Source organism: Lethenteron reissneri, chromosome 5, assembly GCF_015708825.2.
Source record: "Lethenteron reissneri isolate LAM-NWPU_2019-01 chromosome 5, ASM1570882v1, whole genome shotgun sequence".
Taxonomy (NCBI): Eukaryota; Metazoa; Chordata; class Hyperoartia; order Petromyzontiformes; family Petromyzontidae; genus Lethenteron; species Lethenteron reissneri.
This window is the reverse complement of record NC_083783.1, coordinates 1123709-1143730: the sequence shown is the minus strand read 5'-3', so window position 1 is coordinate 1143730 and position 20022 is coordinate 1123709. Positions and strand designations below refer to the sequence as shown.

General features: G+C 54.8%; 2 protein-coding genes across 2 annotated transcripts in view; both read left to right on the top strand.

Annotated features, from left to right (window-relative positions):
- The window catches only part of LOC133351103 (sodium/hydrogen exchanger 2-like), a 64105-nt gene extending 44734 nt beyond the window's left edge, over nucleotides 1-19371 (top strand). Inside the window, exons 4-13 of the mRNA XM_061566051.1 lie at nucleotides 184-434; nucleotides 6786-7003; nucleotides 8812-9011; nucleotides 10147-10236; nucleotides 11531-11601; nucleotides 12721-12885; nucleotides 13051-13156; nucleotides 13644-13742; nucleotides 15305-15386; nucleotides 15999-19371. Of these exons, the coding sequence (XP_061422035.1) occupies nucleotides 184-434; nucleotides 6786-7003; nucleotides 8812-9011; nucleotides 10147-10236; nucleotides 11531-11601; nucleotides 12721-12885; nucleotides 13051-13156; nucleotides 13644-13742; nucleotides 15305-15386; nucleotides 15999-16633 (1917 nt within the window). The 3' untranslated portion in view covers nucleotides 16634-19371. The remainder of the gene's footprint in view (nucleotides 1-183; nucleotides 435-6785; nucleotides 7004-8811; nucleotides 9012-10146; nucleotides 10237-11530; nucleotides 11602-12720; nucleotides 12886-13050; nucleotides 13157-13643; nucleotides 13743-15304; nucleotides 15387-15998) is intronic.
- Nucleotides 16718-20022, top strand: part of TMEM182 (transmembrane protein 182) — a 15010-nt gene continuing 11705 nt past the window's right edge. The window contains exon 1 of the mRNA XM_061568691.1: nucleotides 16718-16766. Within this exon, the coding sequence (XP_061424675.1) occupies nucleotides 16718-16766 (49 nt within the window). The remainder of the gene's footprint in view (nucleotides 16767-20022) is intronic.

The following is a 20022-nucleotide window of genomic DNA, read 5'->3' as shown; positions in this document are numbered from 1 at the left end:
GCATCGTCTGTGCCTGCGGCACCGCGTGGCACCACGTGGCACCGCGTCGCTCCGAGTGGCACCGCATTGCTCCGCGTGGCACCGCGTGGGACCATGTGGCACAGCACCGTGTGGCACCACGTGGCACCGCGTCGCTCCGCACGGCTCAGTGACGCCGCGTCTTGCCGCGTTTCCTCACGCCAGGTGCTATACAACCTGTTCCGAGCCTTCTCCACGATGAAGGTCGTCACCTCCGTGGACGTGCTGCTCGGCGCCACCAAGTTTCTGGTGGTGGGTCTGGGCGGGGTGCTCATCGGCGTGCTGCTGGGCATGGCGGCCGCCCTGACCACGCGCTTCAGTGACCACACTCGCGTCATCGAGCCCCTCTTCGTCTTCCTCTACAGCTACCTCGCCTACCTCATCGCCGAGATGTTCCAGTTGTCCGGCATCATGGCGTGAGTGCCCCCACACACGCACACACGTGGGTATGTGGTGTGTTTGTCTCTGTTGTGTGTGTGTAAACGGTCTGTGCGTGTGTGTTTAAAGGGAGTGGTAATGTAGTGGTTAGTGTGTTGCGCTATGAACCCGACGATCCGAGTTTGATTCCCGCTTGCAGCCAATACCAGTGGCGATTATCTGAACCCTAGGTCGACCCAGCCTCAAATGCGTACCTGGTGCAGTGTATAAACATCGCCACTGGGGAGACAAAGGAGGCCGGTCATGGTGCTGGCCGCCCACCCCCTGTGTATGTTAAGGCTATACGAGGGGGTGGGGGGATATTTGTCTTTGTGTAACTGACCTCGCCACCTTCACACCGGGTGCAGTGCAAGCTGCGCTCACTCTTTCTGCATCGCCGCTCGATGTCGAGGCCCACGTCGGGGGGTGGGGAGGGCGGCAGGCTCCGGTGCTGCTTCACAAACAGCCGCTAGCTGGGCCGCAGTTCCGGCCCGCGAGCGGGGGGGGGGCCTATCTGTCCCGACGCTGGGCACCAGCACCAGCGCCAGCGCGGTTGGGATGACGACCGAGGGTTTATTTGCCGGTGTTTTGCCATAAACGCTGGCGCCCGTGGCGTTTTAAGAATCGCCGAGCGAGCGTGAAGAGGTGTCTTCTTGGTTCTTTCGGTAAAGTCATGTAGAAGGAAAATAATAAAAATAAAACATAATAAAATTATTCTCATGACGTTTCGGTCACAACGCAAGCAGCCGTCTTCAGGTGGAATGGCACGCCCCAGGCTTGGAGCGACTATTTATGCTGGGATGGAGGGGCGAAAAGCGGCTTGACAAAATAATTTAGATTTATCAAGAGGAATTTAGCATATTTATGGGAAATGCAGATATGCGATTCGTACTACTTGTGAAATGCGTAGGAGGTTTGGCGAGGGGTTTAAAGTCATTATGCCCGTGTATTATGCAGGATTAGCAGTATCAAAGGGAGGGAGTAAGGTTAGAATTAATAAAGGGAAGGAATGTTAATAATATGGCGCCGCAGCAACTAATATGCTTATAGACTATACATTGTAATATTACACTATGTATTATTCTACCCACCCAACTGTATACCACACTGCTGTATATTCACCATACAATTACGATACTATATATTACCTTATACATTGTATTAAACATTACACTTTAATACTATTTATTATTATACAATATGCTATACACTATACCATTGACCGTCGCGTGAAAGGTACTAAGAGGAAGCAACGAAATATGTCAATGGGAGAGTGGTGGTAGGAAGCTTGCAGCGGAGCAAATAATCCATTCCCTTCGGAGAATTCAAGATATATAGTCAATGTCAGTTAGTGGGCTGCGGTCTGAAAGTCACCGTAAACGTGAACACAATCAGTTAAGATCCTAAATGGTTTATTACATCTTTCCAATGATTGCTGAGCCAGAATCCATCAAGCCGCTCTTAGCCCCTCCATCCCAGCATAAATAGTCGCTCCAATAGTCGCTCCAAGCCTGGGGCATGCCATTCCACCTGAAGACGGCTGCTTGCGTTGTGGCCGAAACGTCGTGAGAATTATTTTATTATGTTTTATTTAGTATTATTTTCCTTCTACGTGACTTTACCTAAAAAACCAAGAAGATGGATCCCTGCAGTCACGAAAGCTTTAAATCGTGAAGAGGTGGTCGTGTGTTTACGCTTGCGGTTGGGTTTTTCATTGTCATTTTCAATTCCAGCCCCATTCGTGTAACGCTCGTTATCTCATTGAGAAAACGTTCGATATCTTATCTACAAACAACCCTTCATAGGGTATAGGCTGCTACTGCTGTTGATGATTAAAATTGTGCAGATCGCACGGAAACCGCTGTGCGTAGAGAGGGGCTTCAGGGACACAGGGGGCAGGAGTCGAGTGTGGGGACAAGCGGTCACGTGGCTGCAGGTGTCTCAGAGGTCAGAGCATGGAGCCGGAACCACCAGGATCCTCCGTTCAAGTCCAGGCTCGGACCACTCGCGGTTTAGACCGGATTTACCAGCGCTTGCGGCAGCCAGTTGATGATCTCTGCCGAATCAGTAAGTACGCCATGGAAAAAAGCGTCTCATAAAAATTTCGTTCAGCACTTAATTTGGCAAATATTATAGCTCTGGGATTTAAAAACACGAACATTTTGGATTGGCTGTCACACAACAAACAAACTAAACTAAACTTTTTATTTTAACAGGTAAGGCTCACAGCTCTGTTTCAGAAGTGACCTGTCCACAAATGGTAGCTCAAAGAGGTTGCTTATTGCGTGGAAATGTATAGTGGCTGAATACTCTAAATGCGTGATGTTGATTTTAAATGTGGAGGGAAAACCAGAGGACCCGGAGAAAGATCCACGCGACCACAGGGAGAGAGAACACGCAAACTCTAAATACACAACAGGAGTCAGGGTTGGGATCAAACCCACGACCTCCTGTATACCAGGCAAGGTAGTTAACATCTCGCCACCGTGGTACCAATCCCAGCCAGGGATCGACTGAACCCATCACATCCCTGCAGGGCCAATCTCCTCGCAATGTAGGAAACGCGCTGCCTGGTTTTGTTCAGGATAATGAGGCTCCTTAGAGGTAGTTATTAAAAGCAGTCCAGTGTGGAAAAATCACTACTACAGCCTCCTCCATCGCTTCTCCCCCCTCCCCCTCCCTCCTCCTCCTCCCACTTTTATCCTCCACCGGTCTGATGAGGTGCCAACCCTGAAGGCCACACGGGATGCGCTGCGCAGTGAAATTCCCGAATCGATTCTTCAGCTCCACTAGGCGTGATGTTGAGAGCATCGATTTTTGGAATATAAAAATATGGGGGGGGGTAAGGCCCAAAGGAATTGTAAATGGAACGATGCCCCACAATCCATACAAGTACGTCACATGCCTACTTGCTGTCCTGCCTCATGCACCACCTGGTAGGAGATGGAAACGAAACATACAAAGGGAGCAACAGCGAGAAAGAGACCATCGTGAATTTGTGGTGATTGTTTATTTACTTACATGTGACTTGCTTACTTTTCCTATACTTTGCACTCCGATCGTTTTGTTTGTATTAGTTGTTGTAACTTTCTGACCCGTCCCCTACTGAACATCCGTAAACAAATAAGAGCTTCATAGCTCGTCGGATTTCTCCAGGATAAACAAAGATTCTGATACTGAATTGAATCTCGACGGATCGTGGCAATCCGTGGCATCGCCGGGGGCTTTGGATCGTAGCAGTTGAGGCCCTGGGTGGCTGTTTCTTCAGCCCTCGGTCTAACAGACCTCTGATCGTCTGCCTCCCCTGTCACGACAGGGTGCGGGATGCAGCAGCAGTCATCCGCCGATTTCGCCGTTTCTGTTCCCACGCTGCCACCCCCCCCACGCCGCGATCAAACCGGGCACGGTGGCCGCGGTGTGGACAACCTGATAGCTTGCCACGCCGGTGCGAATGCGAGCTTCTGAAGAGCATCCTGGCCGTGTTCATCGTCATTATCGGCGATGATCAGTCCGCTGCCGGATGAAGGCCTCCCTTTCAAGTTTAGAAGAGCATGGAAATAAAATTCGGAGAAAGCACGCGCCTACGCGGGGGCTAAACCCTCAAGGCTCCGCGCAGATTGAGTCACCGTTGCTTTGCTGTTCCTGTCATCCCGTGGCCAGCTCACAATACCAGCCGAGAGCACCTGGGGTTCTCTGGCAGCCTCCCACCCAAGGACTAACCGGACACGGCCCTGCTTAGCTCCTGAGGGCGGAATTGGGAGCGGGCGCATTCGTGGCGATCTGTTCGTCGCCCGAGCGCATGTTGAAATTTTCACTTCACTTAATGTCTCCGGCGTTGTGTCCGAACAACAATCGAGCATCCCCAGCCATAGTGGGTTTCAAACGTCGATTAATTGGACCTCTTGTGTCACTCGCTCCGACACTTTAGGGCGCTGGAGAATGTGAGAGGCTGCACTCGTGTAATGCTGTGCATCATCCCGCACCTCTGATTAACGCGGTTGGCTACGTACGGTGCGAAAGACGTTCAACATACATGCATAATCAGAATATGTATTCATGCTGGAGGAATCCTATGAGCTATCAAGCTCTTTTTCACAGATGTTCAGTCGAGGCACGGGGTAAGAACGTTACAACAACAAACAGTACAAAAACATGATAGGTGTGCAAAGTACAAGAAAGGTAAACAAATTACCCAAACAAATACAAATAAAACTAAACATCCCCATCCTTTTAGACAAAGCCCACCTGAGGTATCAACTTATTTTTTTTGGAAGCAACTTGGCCACAAAGGATAGCTCAATGAAGTGGCGTATCATTTGGACATTTATAGCACCAAAATAATCGAAATAATCTCAATGAAAAACTGGAAAACCTGGAGAAAAAATCCACGCAACCACAGGGAGAATATGCAAAATCAAAATATACAGGCGCCAGGGTCGGGATCGAACCCCCAACCTCTGCATACCAGGCAAGGTAGTTAACATCTCGCCACCGTGACGCCCCTTAGTTTGATTATTATCATTCTCCGTGTTTACCTGCAGTCTCAAGCCTCTCCTACTGGACGGCCCTGTCAAGTCTTTTGCTGTCGGGGGGTCAATGTTACCGCTGGATGTTTAAATGTTTTTCTTGCATTGGGATGTTTGGCCAACACCAATTCCATGACGTCTCCTTTAGCTATGGGAAGAAACCCGGAAGCCCACACTGTACGGGGGGAGAGAGATCGGACAAACTCCACGCAAAGAGGCACCCGAGTGGGGAAATCGAACCCAGGCCCTCTTTGCCGTGAGGCACAAGCGTCGTCTTCCGCTCCGCCCGGCGGCTTTAGCCGGCCACGGTTTTGACGGCGAGCCGCGTCGGTCTGCGGGCGAGTGTTGCGTGGCGGCACGTGTTTCCGTAGCGATGCCTGCGTCTTCCCCGTGACCTCCGCTTGGTGAGCCTCGAAACGGTTCCACGAGGTGACGGTCGGCGGCGCCGCCATTGAGAAGTGCCAGCGTAAGCGAGCGGTCGTCATGCCTGCCTTCCTGCTCTCTGTCTCTCGGTATAACGATTCAAAGAAAAAAGTGAAGCTTGTTTGCTTGGGTTGAACCATTGTTGCTGTAAAAACAAAATTCACTGTCAGAGGGTCATGCGACTGGTGGGATGCAAAAACGCTTCTTTATTTATTTATTGCTTGTAGAGATGAATGTGGATAGGAAGGGGAAGGCGTCTTGTCCGCTTATTGATTTTGTGACTCAACCCATTCCATGTGCCTTTGAAGTGCATCGAGCCTGATTACACGGGGACTGTTACGATGCCATCGCCAATATAAGTGACCCGTGACAGTAGCTCTTTGCTGCTGCTGCTGATGCTGTTGTTTGGCTGCGTGTGCACGTTTGGATGCACATTAAAGGCAGTGGCTCATTTATCCTCTCTGGAAGCCCTAATACAGATGTCCCTGGGTTAAAGTGTCCCTCCTGAGTTGCCTGTGAAGCTACACACGCAAGCCTCTCTTCAAAGGTGTTCTTCTCAATTCATTGATCCTCCTGCGCACGAATTATTTTCACAATCGATGAAGCATCCGAATGGCACTGTAAAAGGCGCAACCGCGTATTACTTGACGACGCTCGCGCTGCACTGCTAATGGGGCTGGGTTAACGAAGACACTCGCTCTCTCGCTTGTAAACTCCCCGATCGGACTTCGTGGAGGATGACTCCGGGGCGTTCCCCGGGTGGCCGAGCGCCGGTGTGCCCCCACTCCGGCAGAGGGGTCATCGCGCAGAGCACGACCACCACCGCAGAGACGGAGCGCCAGGGGTCGGTCTCCGCGCAGGAGCCGGCGACGCACGATCCGTGGCATCGCAGGATCTGTTAAGAATGGCGGTTACGTGGGGAGACCGTCCAGCAGTTGATAGGCCATGGCTGACGGTGACCTCGCTGTGCCCATTTCGCTCTGCTGCCCAGACCCCTGCGGCTTCTGGCTCGGCTGCGCATGCAGAATCGCCTCTCTGAGAGCGATTTAGCTGCGCGCGTGGCACTGGCGCCATCCTTCTCATAGCGCAAGGCTATCACCACGCAGGACGGCGCTGCTGCGTCTCGTACGCGCAGGCTGCAATAGTTTCACAGCAGGGGGCGATGTTGTTCCTTTGAAGCTGCCTGTAGCTCTGTATAGCTGTGTGTAATCCCGGTTGAGTAATTTGAAACATTTGGAGGGTGACGCGACTCAACAAGGAGGCCTCTGTGTGCCAGTGGGCATCACGATGGTCCGTGCGACGCTCCATGTGACACATCGCCCTGCTTCGTGCGATGCCCCCTTTGACCCGACGCTCCGCGCATGCCCCCACCTCTCCCCCCTCTCTCTCCCCGCCACTCAGGATGGTGGCGTGCGCCATGAGCATGAAGCAGTACGTGGAGGCGAATGTGTCGCAGAAGTCGCACACCACCATCAAGTACTTCATGAAGATGCTGAGCAGCGTGAGCGAGACGCTCATCTTCATATTCCTGGGCGTGGCCACGGTGAACGGGAGCCTCGAGTTCAACTGGGCCTTCCTCTCCCTCACGCTGGTGGCCTGCCTCGTGTGGAGGGCCCTCGGTAAGGCTGTTGGAGTCAACGGTCGCGCCGCACCCCTCCTCCGGCCCTCGTGCTATGCCCGTTTTTTTCTTTCTTTTCCCTTCCTTCCCCCTGCCGTCGATTTCCTGAGCCGTGCCAGAACCAAACCCGCGATTATTCTCTGGCCTCACGGTGACAATCGGATCGTTGTTTCACCATCACGTTCTCCGTCTGGCCGAAACCGGCGACGCAACTCCCCTCACCCCACCGCTGCATTCGACGCTACGCAGCCGCGCTCGTGGCACTCGTCGGTGGCGGGCATTAGAACCGATTGCCAGCGTTGGGGCTCTGTCTGCGAATGTGCGTCTCCACGATTTGATTGATTAGTTGGAGATTCCGGCCGCGTTAAAGCTCCCGTTACCCCAGTACTGTTCAATCTGTAAGGGTCGATTGTTTACCACCGTGGACTGTGACACCGTCGTGCATCATCTACCTCGCGTGTCGACTCGTTCGTCACACGTCGCATGTCGGTGGCACGGCTTCACTTCTGCAGTCGAAAAGCAATGCGCGGTGCTCCCAGAGCCGTGCCAGGCTGGCCTGACGCACCACCCAGCACGGCTTGGCTGTATGGTGGGAAAGAAAGCAAGCGATTTAAACTCCCACGCGGCTTCCGGCACCGCCGGTCCATGTTTCACCGCACACGGTGGAACCTTGTGGCCATTCCTTTTTAGCGAGCACAAACCTTCCGCAAAAACACTGTCAATGTCACCTCGGTCGGCGTCGTGCTCCCTGGCTCCCCCCGTCACTGCCGCTGGGGAGCGTGTACCGTTGATCCGAAGCGGCGTTGCTTGAACCGCACGGTCAACGTTTGCGATTCAACAACTCAAACGTGGCTCGAGTTAAAATCAATGTCGTCTCACTATCTGTACAAATTCGTTATCCGCACCGAGCACAGGAGACTTGAATCCACCAATGCCAACCTGACTGGAACAGCAGAACTCGCGAATTCGTTCTGCAGTGCACGTTCCTGCAATTGCCGTCAGACCCGTTGGGCTCGAGATGCTCGCGAGCTCGCAAGCACGCGGTGATCCACCGTGGGTTGGGCCGCGTAACGTTCTAACCCGGTTGGTGTCGTCAGGAATCTCCGCTACCCGATGAGGCCAATCAAAATAAATTGTCACGTGATGCTTAAGTGCTCAACGAAGAGCCGATTGTGATTGTGCGCGTGGCAATTTAACTTGGGGGGGGGGGGGTGGCAGGAGGGTGGTGTTTGTTATTTACAGATTTGGTTTATTGGTTGGCACACTGTACCGTTACTCGAGCAAAGCGCGCTCTGTGAACCAGTCTTAGGTGTCGTCCCCAACCCCCCCCCCCCGAACCCCCCGTTTTGCGACACACACACATATATATTCGGTGTAAATATTTTTCTTTAAACGATATCCCTGGATTTATAATTATGGAGGAGATTTCAAATAAACCCAGTGAGAGGCCAGAGTGCCGAGGTCACGGCGTGATTCTGCCCGTAATGAGAACCGCGCCGTGAAACACCACGGATGCGAAGATAACGCGAGGATAACACAGGGTGAACACAGGGTGAACTCGGGGTGAACGCAGGGTGAACGTGGCGCGGGGCCACATTACAAACGCTCGAGCGGGCGACATCGGAACGAGTCCAAGGGAGGACCACACGGGGGGGCGCAGGGGGGTGGAGTGGCTGTAGACGTCATCGTACGGAGCCAAGGGGGGCGGAGGCGGGGGGGGGCGCGTTTGTCCCGCTCGTGTGGCCCCTCGTCGCGGGTTCGACGTCACGGGGGCGTTGACGATGGGCGACGTGGCCGCCGTGTGCCCAGGCGTGGTGGTGCTCACCTTCATCATCAACCGCTACCGCCTGGTGTCGTTGACGGCCAAGGACCAGTTCATCATCGCCTACGGCGGCCTGCGTGGCGCCATCTGCTTCTCGCTCGTTTACCTCCTGCCCGCCGACTTCCCCAAGAAGCAGCTCCTCATCACAGCCACCATCATCGTCATCCTCTTCACCGTCTTCGTTCAGGTGTGCACGCCCTGCAGTGCCGTCCCCATCGCGCGCACTGGGGCCTCCTTCATGCTGGGCGGCAGGGTGGAGCGGGGGAGGCAGGGTGGAGCGGGGGAGGCAGGGTTGAGCGGGGGAGGGAAGGGTGGAGCGGGGGAGGGAAGGGTGGAGGAGGCAGGGTGGAGCGGGGGAGGCAGGGTGGAGCGGGGGAGGCAGGGTGGAGCGGGGAGGCAGGGTGGAGCGGGGGAGGGAAGGGTGGAGCGGGAGGGAAGGGTGGAGCGGGGAGGGAAGGGTGGAGCGGGGGAGGGAAGGGTGGAGCGGGGGAGGAAGGGTGGAGCGGGGGAGGAAGGGTGGAGCGGGGGAGGAAGGGTGGAGCGGGGGAGGCAGGGAGTGGGAGTGGAGCGGGGAGGAAGGGTGGAGCGGGGGAGGAAGGGTGGAGCGGGGGAGGAAGGGTGTGAGCGGGGGAGGGAAGGGTGGAGCGGGGGAGGAAGGGTGGAGCGGGGGAGGAAGGGTGTGAGCGGGGGAGGAAGGGTGGAGCGGGGGAGGAAGGGTGGAGCGGGGGAGGAAGGGTGGAGCGGGGGAGGAAGGGTGGAGCGGGGGAGGCAGGGTGGAGCGGGGGATGCAGGGTGGAGCAGGGGTGGAAGAGTGGGGGGGGGAGGTAAGGGTGGAGCGGGGAAGGAAGGGTGGCGCAGGAGAGGGAAGGGTGGAGCGGGAGAGGGAAGGGTGGAGCGGGGAAGGCAGGGTGGAGCGGGGGAGGCAGGGTGGAGCGGGGGATGCAGGGTGGAGCGGGGGTGGAAGAGTGGGGGGGGAGGTAAGGGTGGAGCGGGGAAGGAAGGGTGGAGCAGGAGAGGGAAGGGTGGAGCGGGAGAGGGAAGGGTGGAGTGGGGGAGGGAAGGGTGGAGCAGGAGCGGCAGGGTGACAGGAGAGTGGTAACACTCGTACCTCACGGCAAGAAGTGCCTGGTCTCGATTCCAGACTTTAGGTGCCTTTCAGGGGTGTATGATCTCCCCCTGTTCTGCATCGGTTTCCTCCTGTAGGTAAACGAAACGTAGCGCGTAATCGGTATTGGCGAGTCCGTGGGTCGGCGTGTCCATGTGAAGCCGTCCGAGTCTCGCGACCGTGCCTTGCGTTGCCTCTGCCGTGACCGCGACCGCAGGGGATGACGATCCGGCCGCTCGTCGACCTCCTGGAGGTGAAGAGGAAGAGCCGGAGTCCCCCAACCGTGAGCGAGGCCATAACCGTGCAGGTGAGCCCTGCTCGCCACCGCTGCCCACCGCCGCTCTCCACCACACGCGACCACTCGCCACACACGCATGCATGGAACTCGACAACAACATCCGCCGTTCACCACTAGGTGGCGGTAACGTCACCGCGGCGCTTGTGTAAGAAAAAGTGCTTGAACCTCATACAGGACCAAGTACTCATTTTGAGGCTGAGTTGACCTAGTGGAGGCCCAGGACCGGTTTAGATAATCGTCGAGCTGCCGCTGCCCACTAAAAACTCAACGCACTCACACACATACAATCGCCCTCTTGCTTAACAGCAAGAGGTGGGACTTCATTCGATTCCCGCTCACGGCAAATAACAGTAGTGAATATGTGAACCGGTCTCCCCAGGGTCAATTCAGCCTGAAATGAGTACCTGGTGCAGTGTGTGAACATCGGCACTGGGGAGAAAATTGTGACCGGGCGTGGTGCTGGCCACCCATCCCCTTCGTGTGCTATGCCAGCCTTCATATAGGGTGCTATGGTGACGAGATGTTAACTACCTCGCCTGGTATACAGGAGGTCGTGGGTTCGATCCTGACCCTGATATCTGTATATTTAGAATTTGCATGTTCTCCGGTTTTTCCCTCCAAAATTTGAATTAATACGCAGCATTTAGAGTATTTGGCTGCTATGCATTTCCATGTGATAAGCCTCAGCGTTGAGCTATCATTTGTGGCCAGGTCTCTTCTGAAAAAGAACGACATAGCTCAGTGGGCCTTACCTGCTAACATAAAAAATACTTCTCATCGTCACGCTCAGCTTCACAAATGTACTCCAAACTCCTGGTGGCAGTTGGACTTACGAAATAAATTGCATGGGAGGTGGCCAAAGTTGCCTGAGCCGGCGACATTAAGATCCTGAGAGTTTGAATCCTGGGTTTTTAGCCGCCCATGATAAAACTTGATTGTGGACCTCGGAGAATTGATGATCACCGACGACTCCACGCAAATAACATCAACAGCTGAGCGGGGGGAGGGCTGTTTCACTCCAGCCTTGGGTGCGCACCTTCGGTAAAATAAAATAAATAGTTTAGTTTTAGTTATAGGCGCTTGCTAACAGCACTTTCCCCAAATAGTCTGTTGAAGGATTCATGGGTGATCTTTGTATTAGCAGTGGTGATGCCGTGTGTGTGTGTCTGTGGGTGTGTGTGCGGTAGTGTTGCGGTTAGCGCGCTGCGCTACGAACTTGGCCCAACAGTCCGTTCAAGGCTACACGGATCTTTGTATTAGCGGTGGTGTTGCTGTTCATGTGTGTGTTTGCAATTCCTCGCAGTTCCTGGACCACCTGCTGGTCGGTATCGAGGACGTCTGTGGACACTGTGGCCAGCACTACTGGAAGGACAAGTAAGGGCACATGTCCATGACCCGTGTGCCTGTGCGTTCGTGCCTTGTGTGTCCATACCCCGTGCGCCGGTGCCCCGTGCGTCCATGCCCCATGTGTACGTGCTCCCGGAGTGTTTTGCGTTGTCAAGTTTCATTCCCATGGGGAGTTTCCTGTGATGGTGTCGTGACCGCCCCGACTCTTCTGTAAGAAGCAAGAGTGGCTCCGTCTCAATGTGGCTCTTACCTTGGGCAACTGAAGGTGATGGTGATGTTGATGACATTACTTTGGAATACGAGTGGAGAGACTCGTGTGCTGCGCTCCAAACCAGGCGACCCCAGTTCGATTCCCATCCACGGCTCACATTGGTGGTGAGTGACATCCGAACCGGTTGCTGGGTCCCCACCGTACTTCACCATCTCGCGCTGACCGACTGGTGAAGTATGGTCAAAAATCCCGTTGACTGACACGGTGCAGGGGAGGCCATCATTCAGCAGTGGATTTACAAAGAGCACGCGAATTACTTTTTTATTAACATTTGGGAGAGATGATTCGGAATTGATTTATTTTTGGTTCAATCGTGTGGGTATAATGTAAACAAAAATGGTAACTATAACCCTCCACCACCCGACAGAGCCAATCAAATCAAGTTGCCACATGGGAAAATGTGGCACCTGATTTGGTTCTTCAGTCTTAAGTTTTTCTTCAGACTGAAGAGAGTGAGCAACATTTGTGACCAATGGTTGATCGTACCGGACCCTGCATTGCCCCGAGACACAAGGAAGCAAGCAGTGGAGGCAACTTACCAAACGTTGTGGATTCGTTCCCAGCAACGCAAAGTGAAGCGATGTGTCAAGTTTTACTAAAGGCCGAAGTTAGTTTTTGGTTACAAAAAAAGGATCCCGAATAATTCAGGCAGCGTCGTCGGTTGTCATACGGAACCACATTCCAATTCCTTTATTGATAAATTGTTCAGTTACCGCGCGGCGTTCTGCAGAATCTGCCATTGCGCGTCGATCAGCCCTGCCCGTGCCTTTAAAGTGGCGGAGCGCGCACCTCTTCTGTCCAAACGAGGCGCTTCCGTAGGGCGCAGGAGAAACGGCGTTAACGTCGCCCCCCTCCCCTGCATTCGCCACCGTCAGATTTGAGAAGTTCAACAACCGATACCTGAGGCGCTGGCTGATCCGCGAGCGCACGCTGCGTGAGTTCAACTTCGTGGCCATCTACCAGAAGCTGGAGGTGAAGCAGGCGCTGGAGCTGGTGGAGAGCGGCAACCTGAGCCGTGTGCCGTCCACCGCCACGTTCATGTGAGACACTCGCGTCCACTCATTCACACTCACTCACACAATGCACGGCCACTCGCTCACTTTACGGTGGCGTTGATGGTGTTGACGGTGGTGTCGGTGGTGGCAGTGGTGTGATACTGGTGGCGGTGTTGATGGTGGGGTGACGGTGGTGGTGCCGCTCTGTAGGAATGAAGCCATCACGGAGCCATCTCGCCCGCCCCTCGTGGCGCTCAAGCAGGTGGTGGACGTGCGCAAGATCCTAAACCAGCACATGTACAGGACCCGACAGAGGGTGAGCAGCGCCCGCACTCACAGCTGGGGCTGCTGCGCCCCCGCATGCGGGCAGCATCCGGGTCTCCACGCGGCCCGCCATCGCGGTCATGCCGCACACCGTCCATGGTCGCCGCTTGTTGCAGGAGTCCGCGGTTCAACCGCTAAATACAACCGCACGCCAGTGGACGTTAAAGGTCCTACGGCGTCGTTCGATAAGGGAAGTCGGCCGTTGTGCGTCGACGTCACGGTCAACATTTTCCAAATAAAAAAGAAATGTACACTGCAAATTGCTTAGTTGGGATTATACAGAGGAGCGATCGTCAACCCGCCCCTGCCTACTGGCACTGGGGGGTGCGTATACGCTGAGATGCGACGCATTGCGCTCTCGCTTACCAAGCCTTTGTTGAAGCAAGCCGGGCTCACGGGGCGAGGCACGGTTACCGCGCGTGTCACCGAGCGGAGAGATAACGGGGCGAGTCATGGTCACCGTGCGTGTGCGCGAGCAGCTGGCGTCGTACAGCCGCCACACGCTGCCGCTGGACCAGGAGAAGCAGGAGAAGGAGATCCTCATCCGCAGGAAGCAGTTCCTGGACATGCAGCGTCAGGTGAGTGGCGCTGCATGCACCTCAGCCCATACCGCCGCTCTGCCTCATGAGCTGCGTCGCCGCTGTCATGACGATAGTGTAGTGAATCCAACTGAATCGCAGACGTTGTCTTGGGAGCAACACTATTTATTACATCAACTCAACACACAACATAGCGTAACCTACACTCGGGTGTTGAACGCCCATCTAACCACGCTACGGCAGAACTAGACACGGTCCCGCTCTCCCGGTCCGGACCACGAGCTGGGTCCCGGACCGCGTGGCTAGAGGCTTCTTCAACCCGACGTGAATCTTCACTCACCAACGGGTAGGAGCAGGCTCCGCCCCTCGCCCCGCCCACCTTCTAGATCTCTCGAGCTCTTTCCCGAAGGCTCCCGAGAGCTCCTCTATACCACGTGACCACCCAGCAGCCCCCGTCTACCGGTAGCCCCCCTCCAATATCATCTGGTCACGTCTCGGCAGGTCAACCAGCGTATCATGCCCCAACGTAACCCTGGCTGGCTGACGCTCCTTCTCGCTCCCTCACCGGGAGCCCGCACCGCACACTGTACGCGGTGCCTCCGCGCTGACCAGTGCTCATCCAAGCCTGGTACTATGCCCAGGAAGCGGGCTACACTTAATGACAACACAGTATCCGCCGTGGCCTCGCAAGCCCGGCACCACACAGCGACATTCACAGTCACTACAATAGCAACAACAACAACGATGATTCACGGCCCATGGTCAATCTACCGCTGGGTGAAGGGGCTCTCCGTATCGTGTCAGCATTTGGCAGTTGTTTCACCGATTCGGATTGTACACGCAAAGAATGCCCCTCCCCCCCCCCCCGCCTTACTGGCAGACCGATGCCCACTGTCAGCTGTCCAGGTGCTGAGTTGCCTCGTGGCCACACAGAGACAGCAGTGCGGGGGGGGGGGGGTGCCCCTTTCAAACGTGATGGTCGTGTGAGTCGGTTCGTATGTCTCCAGCGCTCGGGGCAGCATCACTACAGAGGAAGGGCGTCTCTATCGAGCACCGATCGCTCGTTGTTGTCATCGCGATACTTCGCCATGCCGGCCACAGGGCCGTGTGGGATTGTGCAGGGGGGTGCCCAGCGCCGGCTCGGATGCCACTGATGTGAGGCGCCGCTGGGAAGAAACTCCAGGGAGGCAGCCGGCCGCATTTTAAATTTAACGCTCGTTTCTTTAGAACTGATTTTTGCGTGCGTTTAACTTTGTTGTCCCATGCACGACACCTTCCGATTTAGCTCGGTCAGCTACGAATGGTGCGAAAGAAGTTCCAACATCGTACACTCGGCGCACGGCACGTTAACCACCGCGAACCCCCCACCTCGTCCAACAGCGGATCGACAAGAGCCGTAACTAACATAGAGGGGTTAGGAGTAGGGCTGCCATGCTCCCTACCACCACCACCGCCACACGTAGTGGGCGGCTGCCGTGCCCCCCACCACCATGCATAGTGGGCGGCTGCCGTGCCCCCCCCCCACCACCACCACCACGCGTAGTGGGGGGTCCCCGTGGCGCCTCCACTGACCCCCCCCCTCCCCCCGTTCCGCGGAGCAGGATGTGAACCACTCCCTGCTGTGCGTGCCGCCCATGCCGGGGACGCCGCCGACGATGCGCCACCTCCCACGCCACTTATCAGGTGGGTGGCGCCGCTCCCAACACACGCGGCGGCTTTCAACGTTCACACTGCAGTCACAGGATCGTCACTGTTACGTAACCAAACTGTTGTTATGATTGTTATAAAAAAAAGACAACTTTATTTACTCAAACTATTGTAGAGCACTTTTCTTTGCTGTATGTACTCCATTCTTAGACCGTGGCTGAATGCACTTTCATAACTATATGAGCTATCATTTGTGGCCAGCTGTCGAGATGCTAACGACCTCGCTTGGTATACAGGAGGACGTGCATTCGATCCCGACCCCGATGCCTGCTCTATATTTGGAGATTGCGTTGTCTCTCTCCTCGTGGTAGCGTGGATTTTTCTCCTGGTTTTTTTCTCTCCACATTTAGAATCAACATCATGCGTTTAGAGTATTTGGCTGCTATAAATTTCCACATGATTAGCCACTTCGTTGGGCCGCTTCTGAAAAAGAGATACATTCCTGGTGAAAATAGTTTATAGTTTTAGTTGATAACTGCTGGGATGGGACCGCCCCGTGCTTTGACGTGGCGGTGCCGGGTCCCTTCCTCGTCGACATCGCAGCCGTCACGAGCCGGCCTCCTCCCCGTGTCTCTCGTCCGCCCGTAGTGAGCGAGGATGGAGAATCCGGCGAGTGGGGCGGCCAAACCTTGCCCAAAATCGTCGTCGACCTGGCATCGCCGCTCTCCGGCGACGTCAACTGGGGGGTCATGAGCCCCCCGAGCAGCCCCGAGACTGACCCGGGGACCCTCTGCCAGAGCAGAGCGCCCGGAGGTTGCCCCGAGGTCAACGGCGGCACCCACCCCGGCCCCGTGGCCCGTTCGCAGTGGCCGAGCAAGCGGCTCCGCGGCGGGACCGAGGCACGGTCGCAGAAGGGAAACCGGACGACCAACGGCGCGGACCTGCGTATCCCCACCACGTGCGAGGTCAACAGGGGGCCCGCCGCGCCTGCTGCGGCCACTCCGGGGAGCCGCGAGGCAAGGCCCGCACTGTTGGCCACGCTGAACGCGGCGACGGGGGTGGTGGACGTGCGCACGGTCAGGCCACCGGCCTATGCGGGCCGCTCGGTGGATGGCCTGGGCAGCGAAGACGAAGACGACGACGTGTTTGAGGAGCGGGCGGGGGCCGCTGGAGCCGTGGGGACCGCGTGCCGGGGACGTGAGCTCGCGGAGAGGGAGGTCATCCCTCTGCTAACCACGAGGTCCGTGTCGGACCCGGGGCCTCCGAGCGACAGTGGGGTTTGATTGCCGCACGCCGGTATGTCCCTCCCCGCGTCGCCGTCCGCTCCGGCGAGACCGAGGCAGAGGAGTCGTGGATCTCCAGCGGTCATGACGGCGAAGCGCAGCACCAGCGCGTGGTTCCTAGACGCCGGCGACGGTGGGGAGCCAACGTCATGGTCGGAGGAACCAGCACCCCCCTCGCTCACCCTCTCTTGCACTCGGGCAGCGCGAGCAGCCGCGTGGTTTTTGCACTCCAGAGGGTCGGGGGGCGTCGTCGCCTGCAGCAGCAGCCGCGAGAGCTTCCGGCAGTGCCAGCAGCAACCCCATTAGCCAGGTTTGCTGCCCTGTGTTTTGAAAAAAAATATGCACTCAGCACTTTGAGCAATGCCAGGTCGATGTTTTGTGTTTTTTGTTCTTTTTAACAGATGGGAGATGAAGCAAGGATATATCTGGCTGTCTCTCGTCTTGTCCAGCAAACACAAAATGCATATTCCGCAGCTTTCCCCGCTACACGCAACGTCACACCAGTGCTGTATTTGCAAGTTAAGACAACAACGGTACACTTCGTTTGGAAGCAGGGGTAGACATCAGTCAGGTGTTACCGCGCCCAAACTCCCATCATGCTATGCAGTAGTATTCCATCGTTACTTGCAAGGGATCCACTCCGGAGATGCTCGTGAAAAGTACATGTTGTGGATAATGATATTGGCTCTATGAATATCGTACGCGCAGCATCTGCAGATGCTCGTAAAACTTCAAGAAGTTCTCTTTATCTCGCTCATCACTTTATCTTTCGTCACTTTCTTTATTATAACTTTCTCATCACTTTCCCTCTCTCGATGCGGTAGTCACGTACGGTTCCAGATGCAATTCGTGTATAGCCAAATTCGCGGATGGTGAACAAGAAGAAGGGTATTACTGGATTAAAGAAATCCATCCCCCAGAATGAAATGCGCTCGGCTGTTAACGGCACTTTGAGCGCGCGTGGGCTCGGGCCGCGTCTGAATGAGCGCTCGTGGCCCTGCACGTGCAACTTGCTGCGCCGGACCTCTTGCACTCGGCGGGACCTCAAGGGCATCATGGAGAAATTATGACATCTCGCCTGGAGCGTGCGACAGTGTGGTGCACTGCTCTGTCCCTTCCTCTCTCTGTCTCTCCCTCTCGCTGTTCCAGTTGCAGCAGCCACCCTTGCGTTGTGCGACGAGGGTGAATGGTCACGCTGGCCACATCTGGGGGTGATGAGAAATAAATCTGCGAGCAAAGAAAAAACCTCAGAGTTGTGCGAAATATCACGCGATTTGTCGAAACATACTAAATGTTTAACGGCAGACTTTGACTTTATAACATTTCTCTCCAGTTTTATAGCAGTTAAGGCACTCTTACGATAATGTATTCCAGCCCAGTATAAAAAATGACAGTTCACTGATGATTAAATTATCTTGGTATTGTGAAGCTAATTCCCCAGAATGCAACCTCTAATGTAGAGGCGTAATGCAACGGGCGGCTGCTGGCTCCTGTTATCAGGGTTTTCCAAGTCCAGGCGGACGACCAAGGAACAGGAATGTGCGGCGGTGCCCCCATCATCAGCGGCATCACCGTCATCATCACGCCCAGGCGGTGGTGGCTGCGCTGCTGCACGTGGCAGCTGTGATCCAGCGCTGTGGAGGCAGCAGTGAGGGGTTGGTGGATTGCCGCACAGATGGGGTGCGAAACTCCCTTTACCCGTTGGGCTTCGAGGAGGAGCCGAACCCTGGCTCGCAGGAGAAGTCAGTGCTGCATAGTGGATGAGTCTCCATCTGTTCATTCCATCTGTACGGGGTGGGGGGGGGGGGGGGATAGAGTATTGCCCCCTCGCATGCGTGAGTTTCTCTGGGTGCTGCGGTTTCCTCCCACTTAATAACAATACTTTGAATTTATATAGCAGTGTCATTCATGCCAACAGCATTCCACAATGCTGTACATGAATTATTTATAAGGACCAAATGCCATATACGTGCTTGGCAACGCACGGCACGAAAGAAGCCCAACACACACACACGTACACACCAAGCATTAGAACCCCTACCACTCCTACCAAGCAAATTAAAAAATGGATAAACAAATTCCGAAATGGCACCAAAATAAATAATAACAAGAAAGTTATCAATAAACACATCTTATCATTCATTGGCTGAAAAATATTATAATTAAACCCAATGCAGGACCCTCCTGAAAAATAGTCATTCGATTCTGATAACTAAATTAATATTTTTATAATTTTAAAATAGAATTAACTTGTGCTCCAACTGTTAACGACTCAGCACACCACGATAGCTGAGACTGGGAAATCACAGTGGGGGCTCGTGCAGCCCCCCCCCCCTCCACCGTGACCCACCCAGCCGCTAGTGGTCAGGGGTCTGGGCAGCAGTGACGAGCGCGGTGCATTAGTCGGGACAAGCGCAGTGGAATGTGCCGACTACCACAGCAGAGGTGGCCCCCAGATGGCACCATGGGGGGCACAGCTCCCCGTGGCCACGTCAGGCCACGCAGGTGCCTCCAAATACAAAAAGGTGGCTCGATAATGATTTTGGGTATCGAAACTTGGGAGGCAAGATGCGCTCTGCACCTTGGCTTCCAGCATCTATATATGTTTTAGTTTTTTACCATAAATTCCCTGAGATATTTGCAAGTGTTTGCGTGTCATGAGTCCATGGAGTTAATTTAGAGCTTAAATATAGGGTTAGGGGATATAATCGGCACAATATCTTTACTGTCATGTGTCATATACCAGCACATGTCCACTCGCGTGCTTTGTCACATTCGAGGCTATTGACTGATGACAAATTCGGTGGAACGTGCCACAAGGCCGCCAGAGGTGCATATGTTCATCATCACTTGAGAACCAGCAAATTACGCCTGCTCAGTTCAAACGAGTTGGCTCGTCATTTGATCATATGATATACGATAATACCGCACGTCAACATGCTGGTAGTTCTGTCAGCTTTCTTTATATAGATCACAAGTATAGTCTAACAATTCTTTAAACCATCGAGATAGAAAGTCATTGTCTGACATTGAGGCATCGTGTGTCAGTCGTGAGCTCAGGTAACTGCCATTGCTGAACCCACACTTCAAGATGCCACACCCCATCGTGAAGACACCGCAGTGCCTCCATCATCGACTATCGCTTCTTGTGGAGCCGTGTATGGTGAGCACAGATTACGATTCAATGGTTTGCAAAACAATATTTGCAAACCATTTGTTTGCAGACGACGGTGTCCTTGTGGCGCTATCTTACACAGACCCCATCGGAACGTCGCGGAGAGCTTCACTGCGGCAGTGTGGTCACTAAAACAGCCAGAAGACAAGAGGCGCAATGGTGCTGAAAGACATCCTACGGAGTTCCATCGTAGAGAAAAAGCCATAATCTGTGT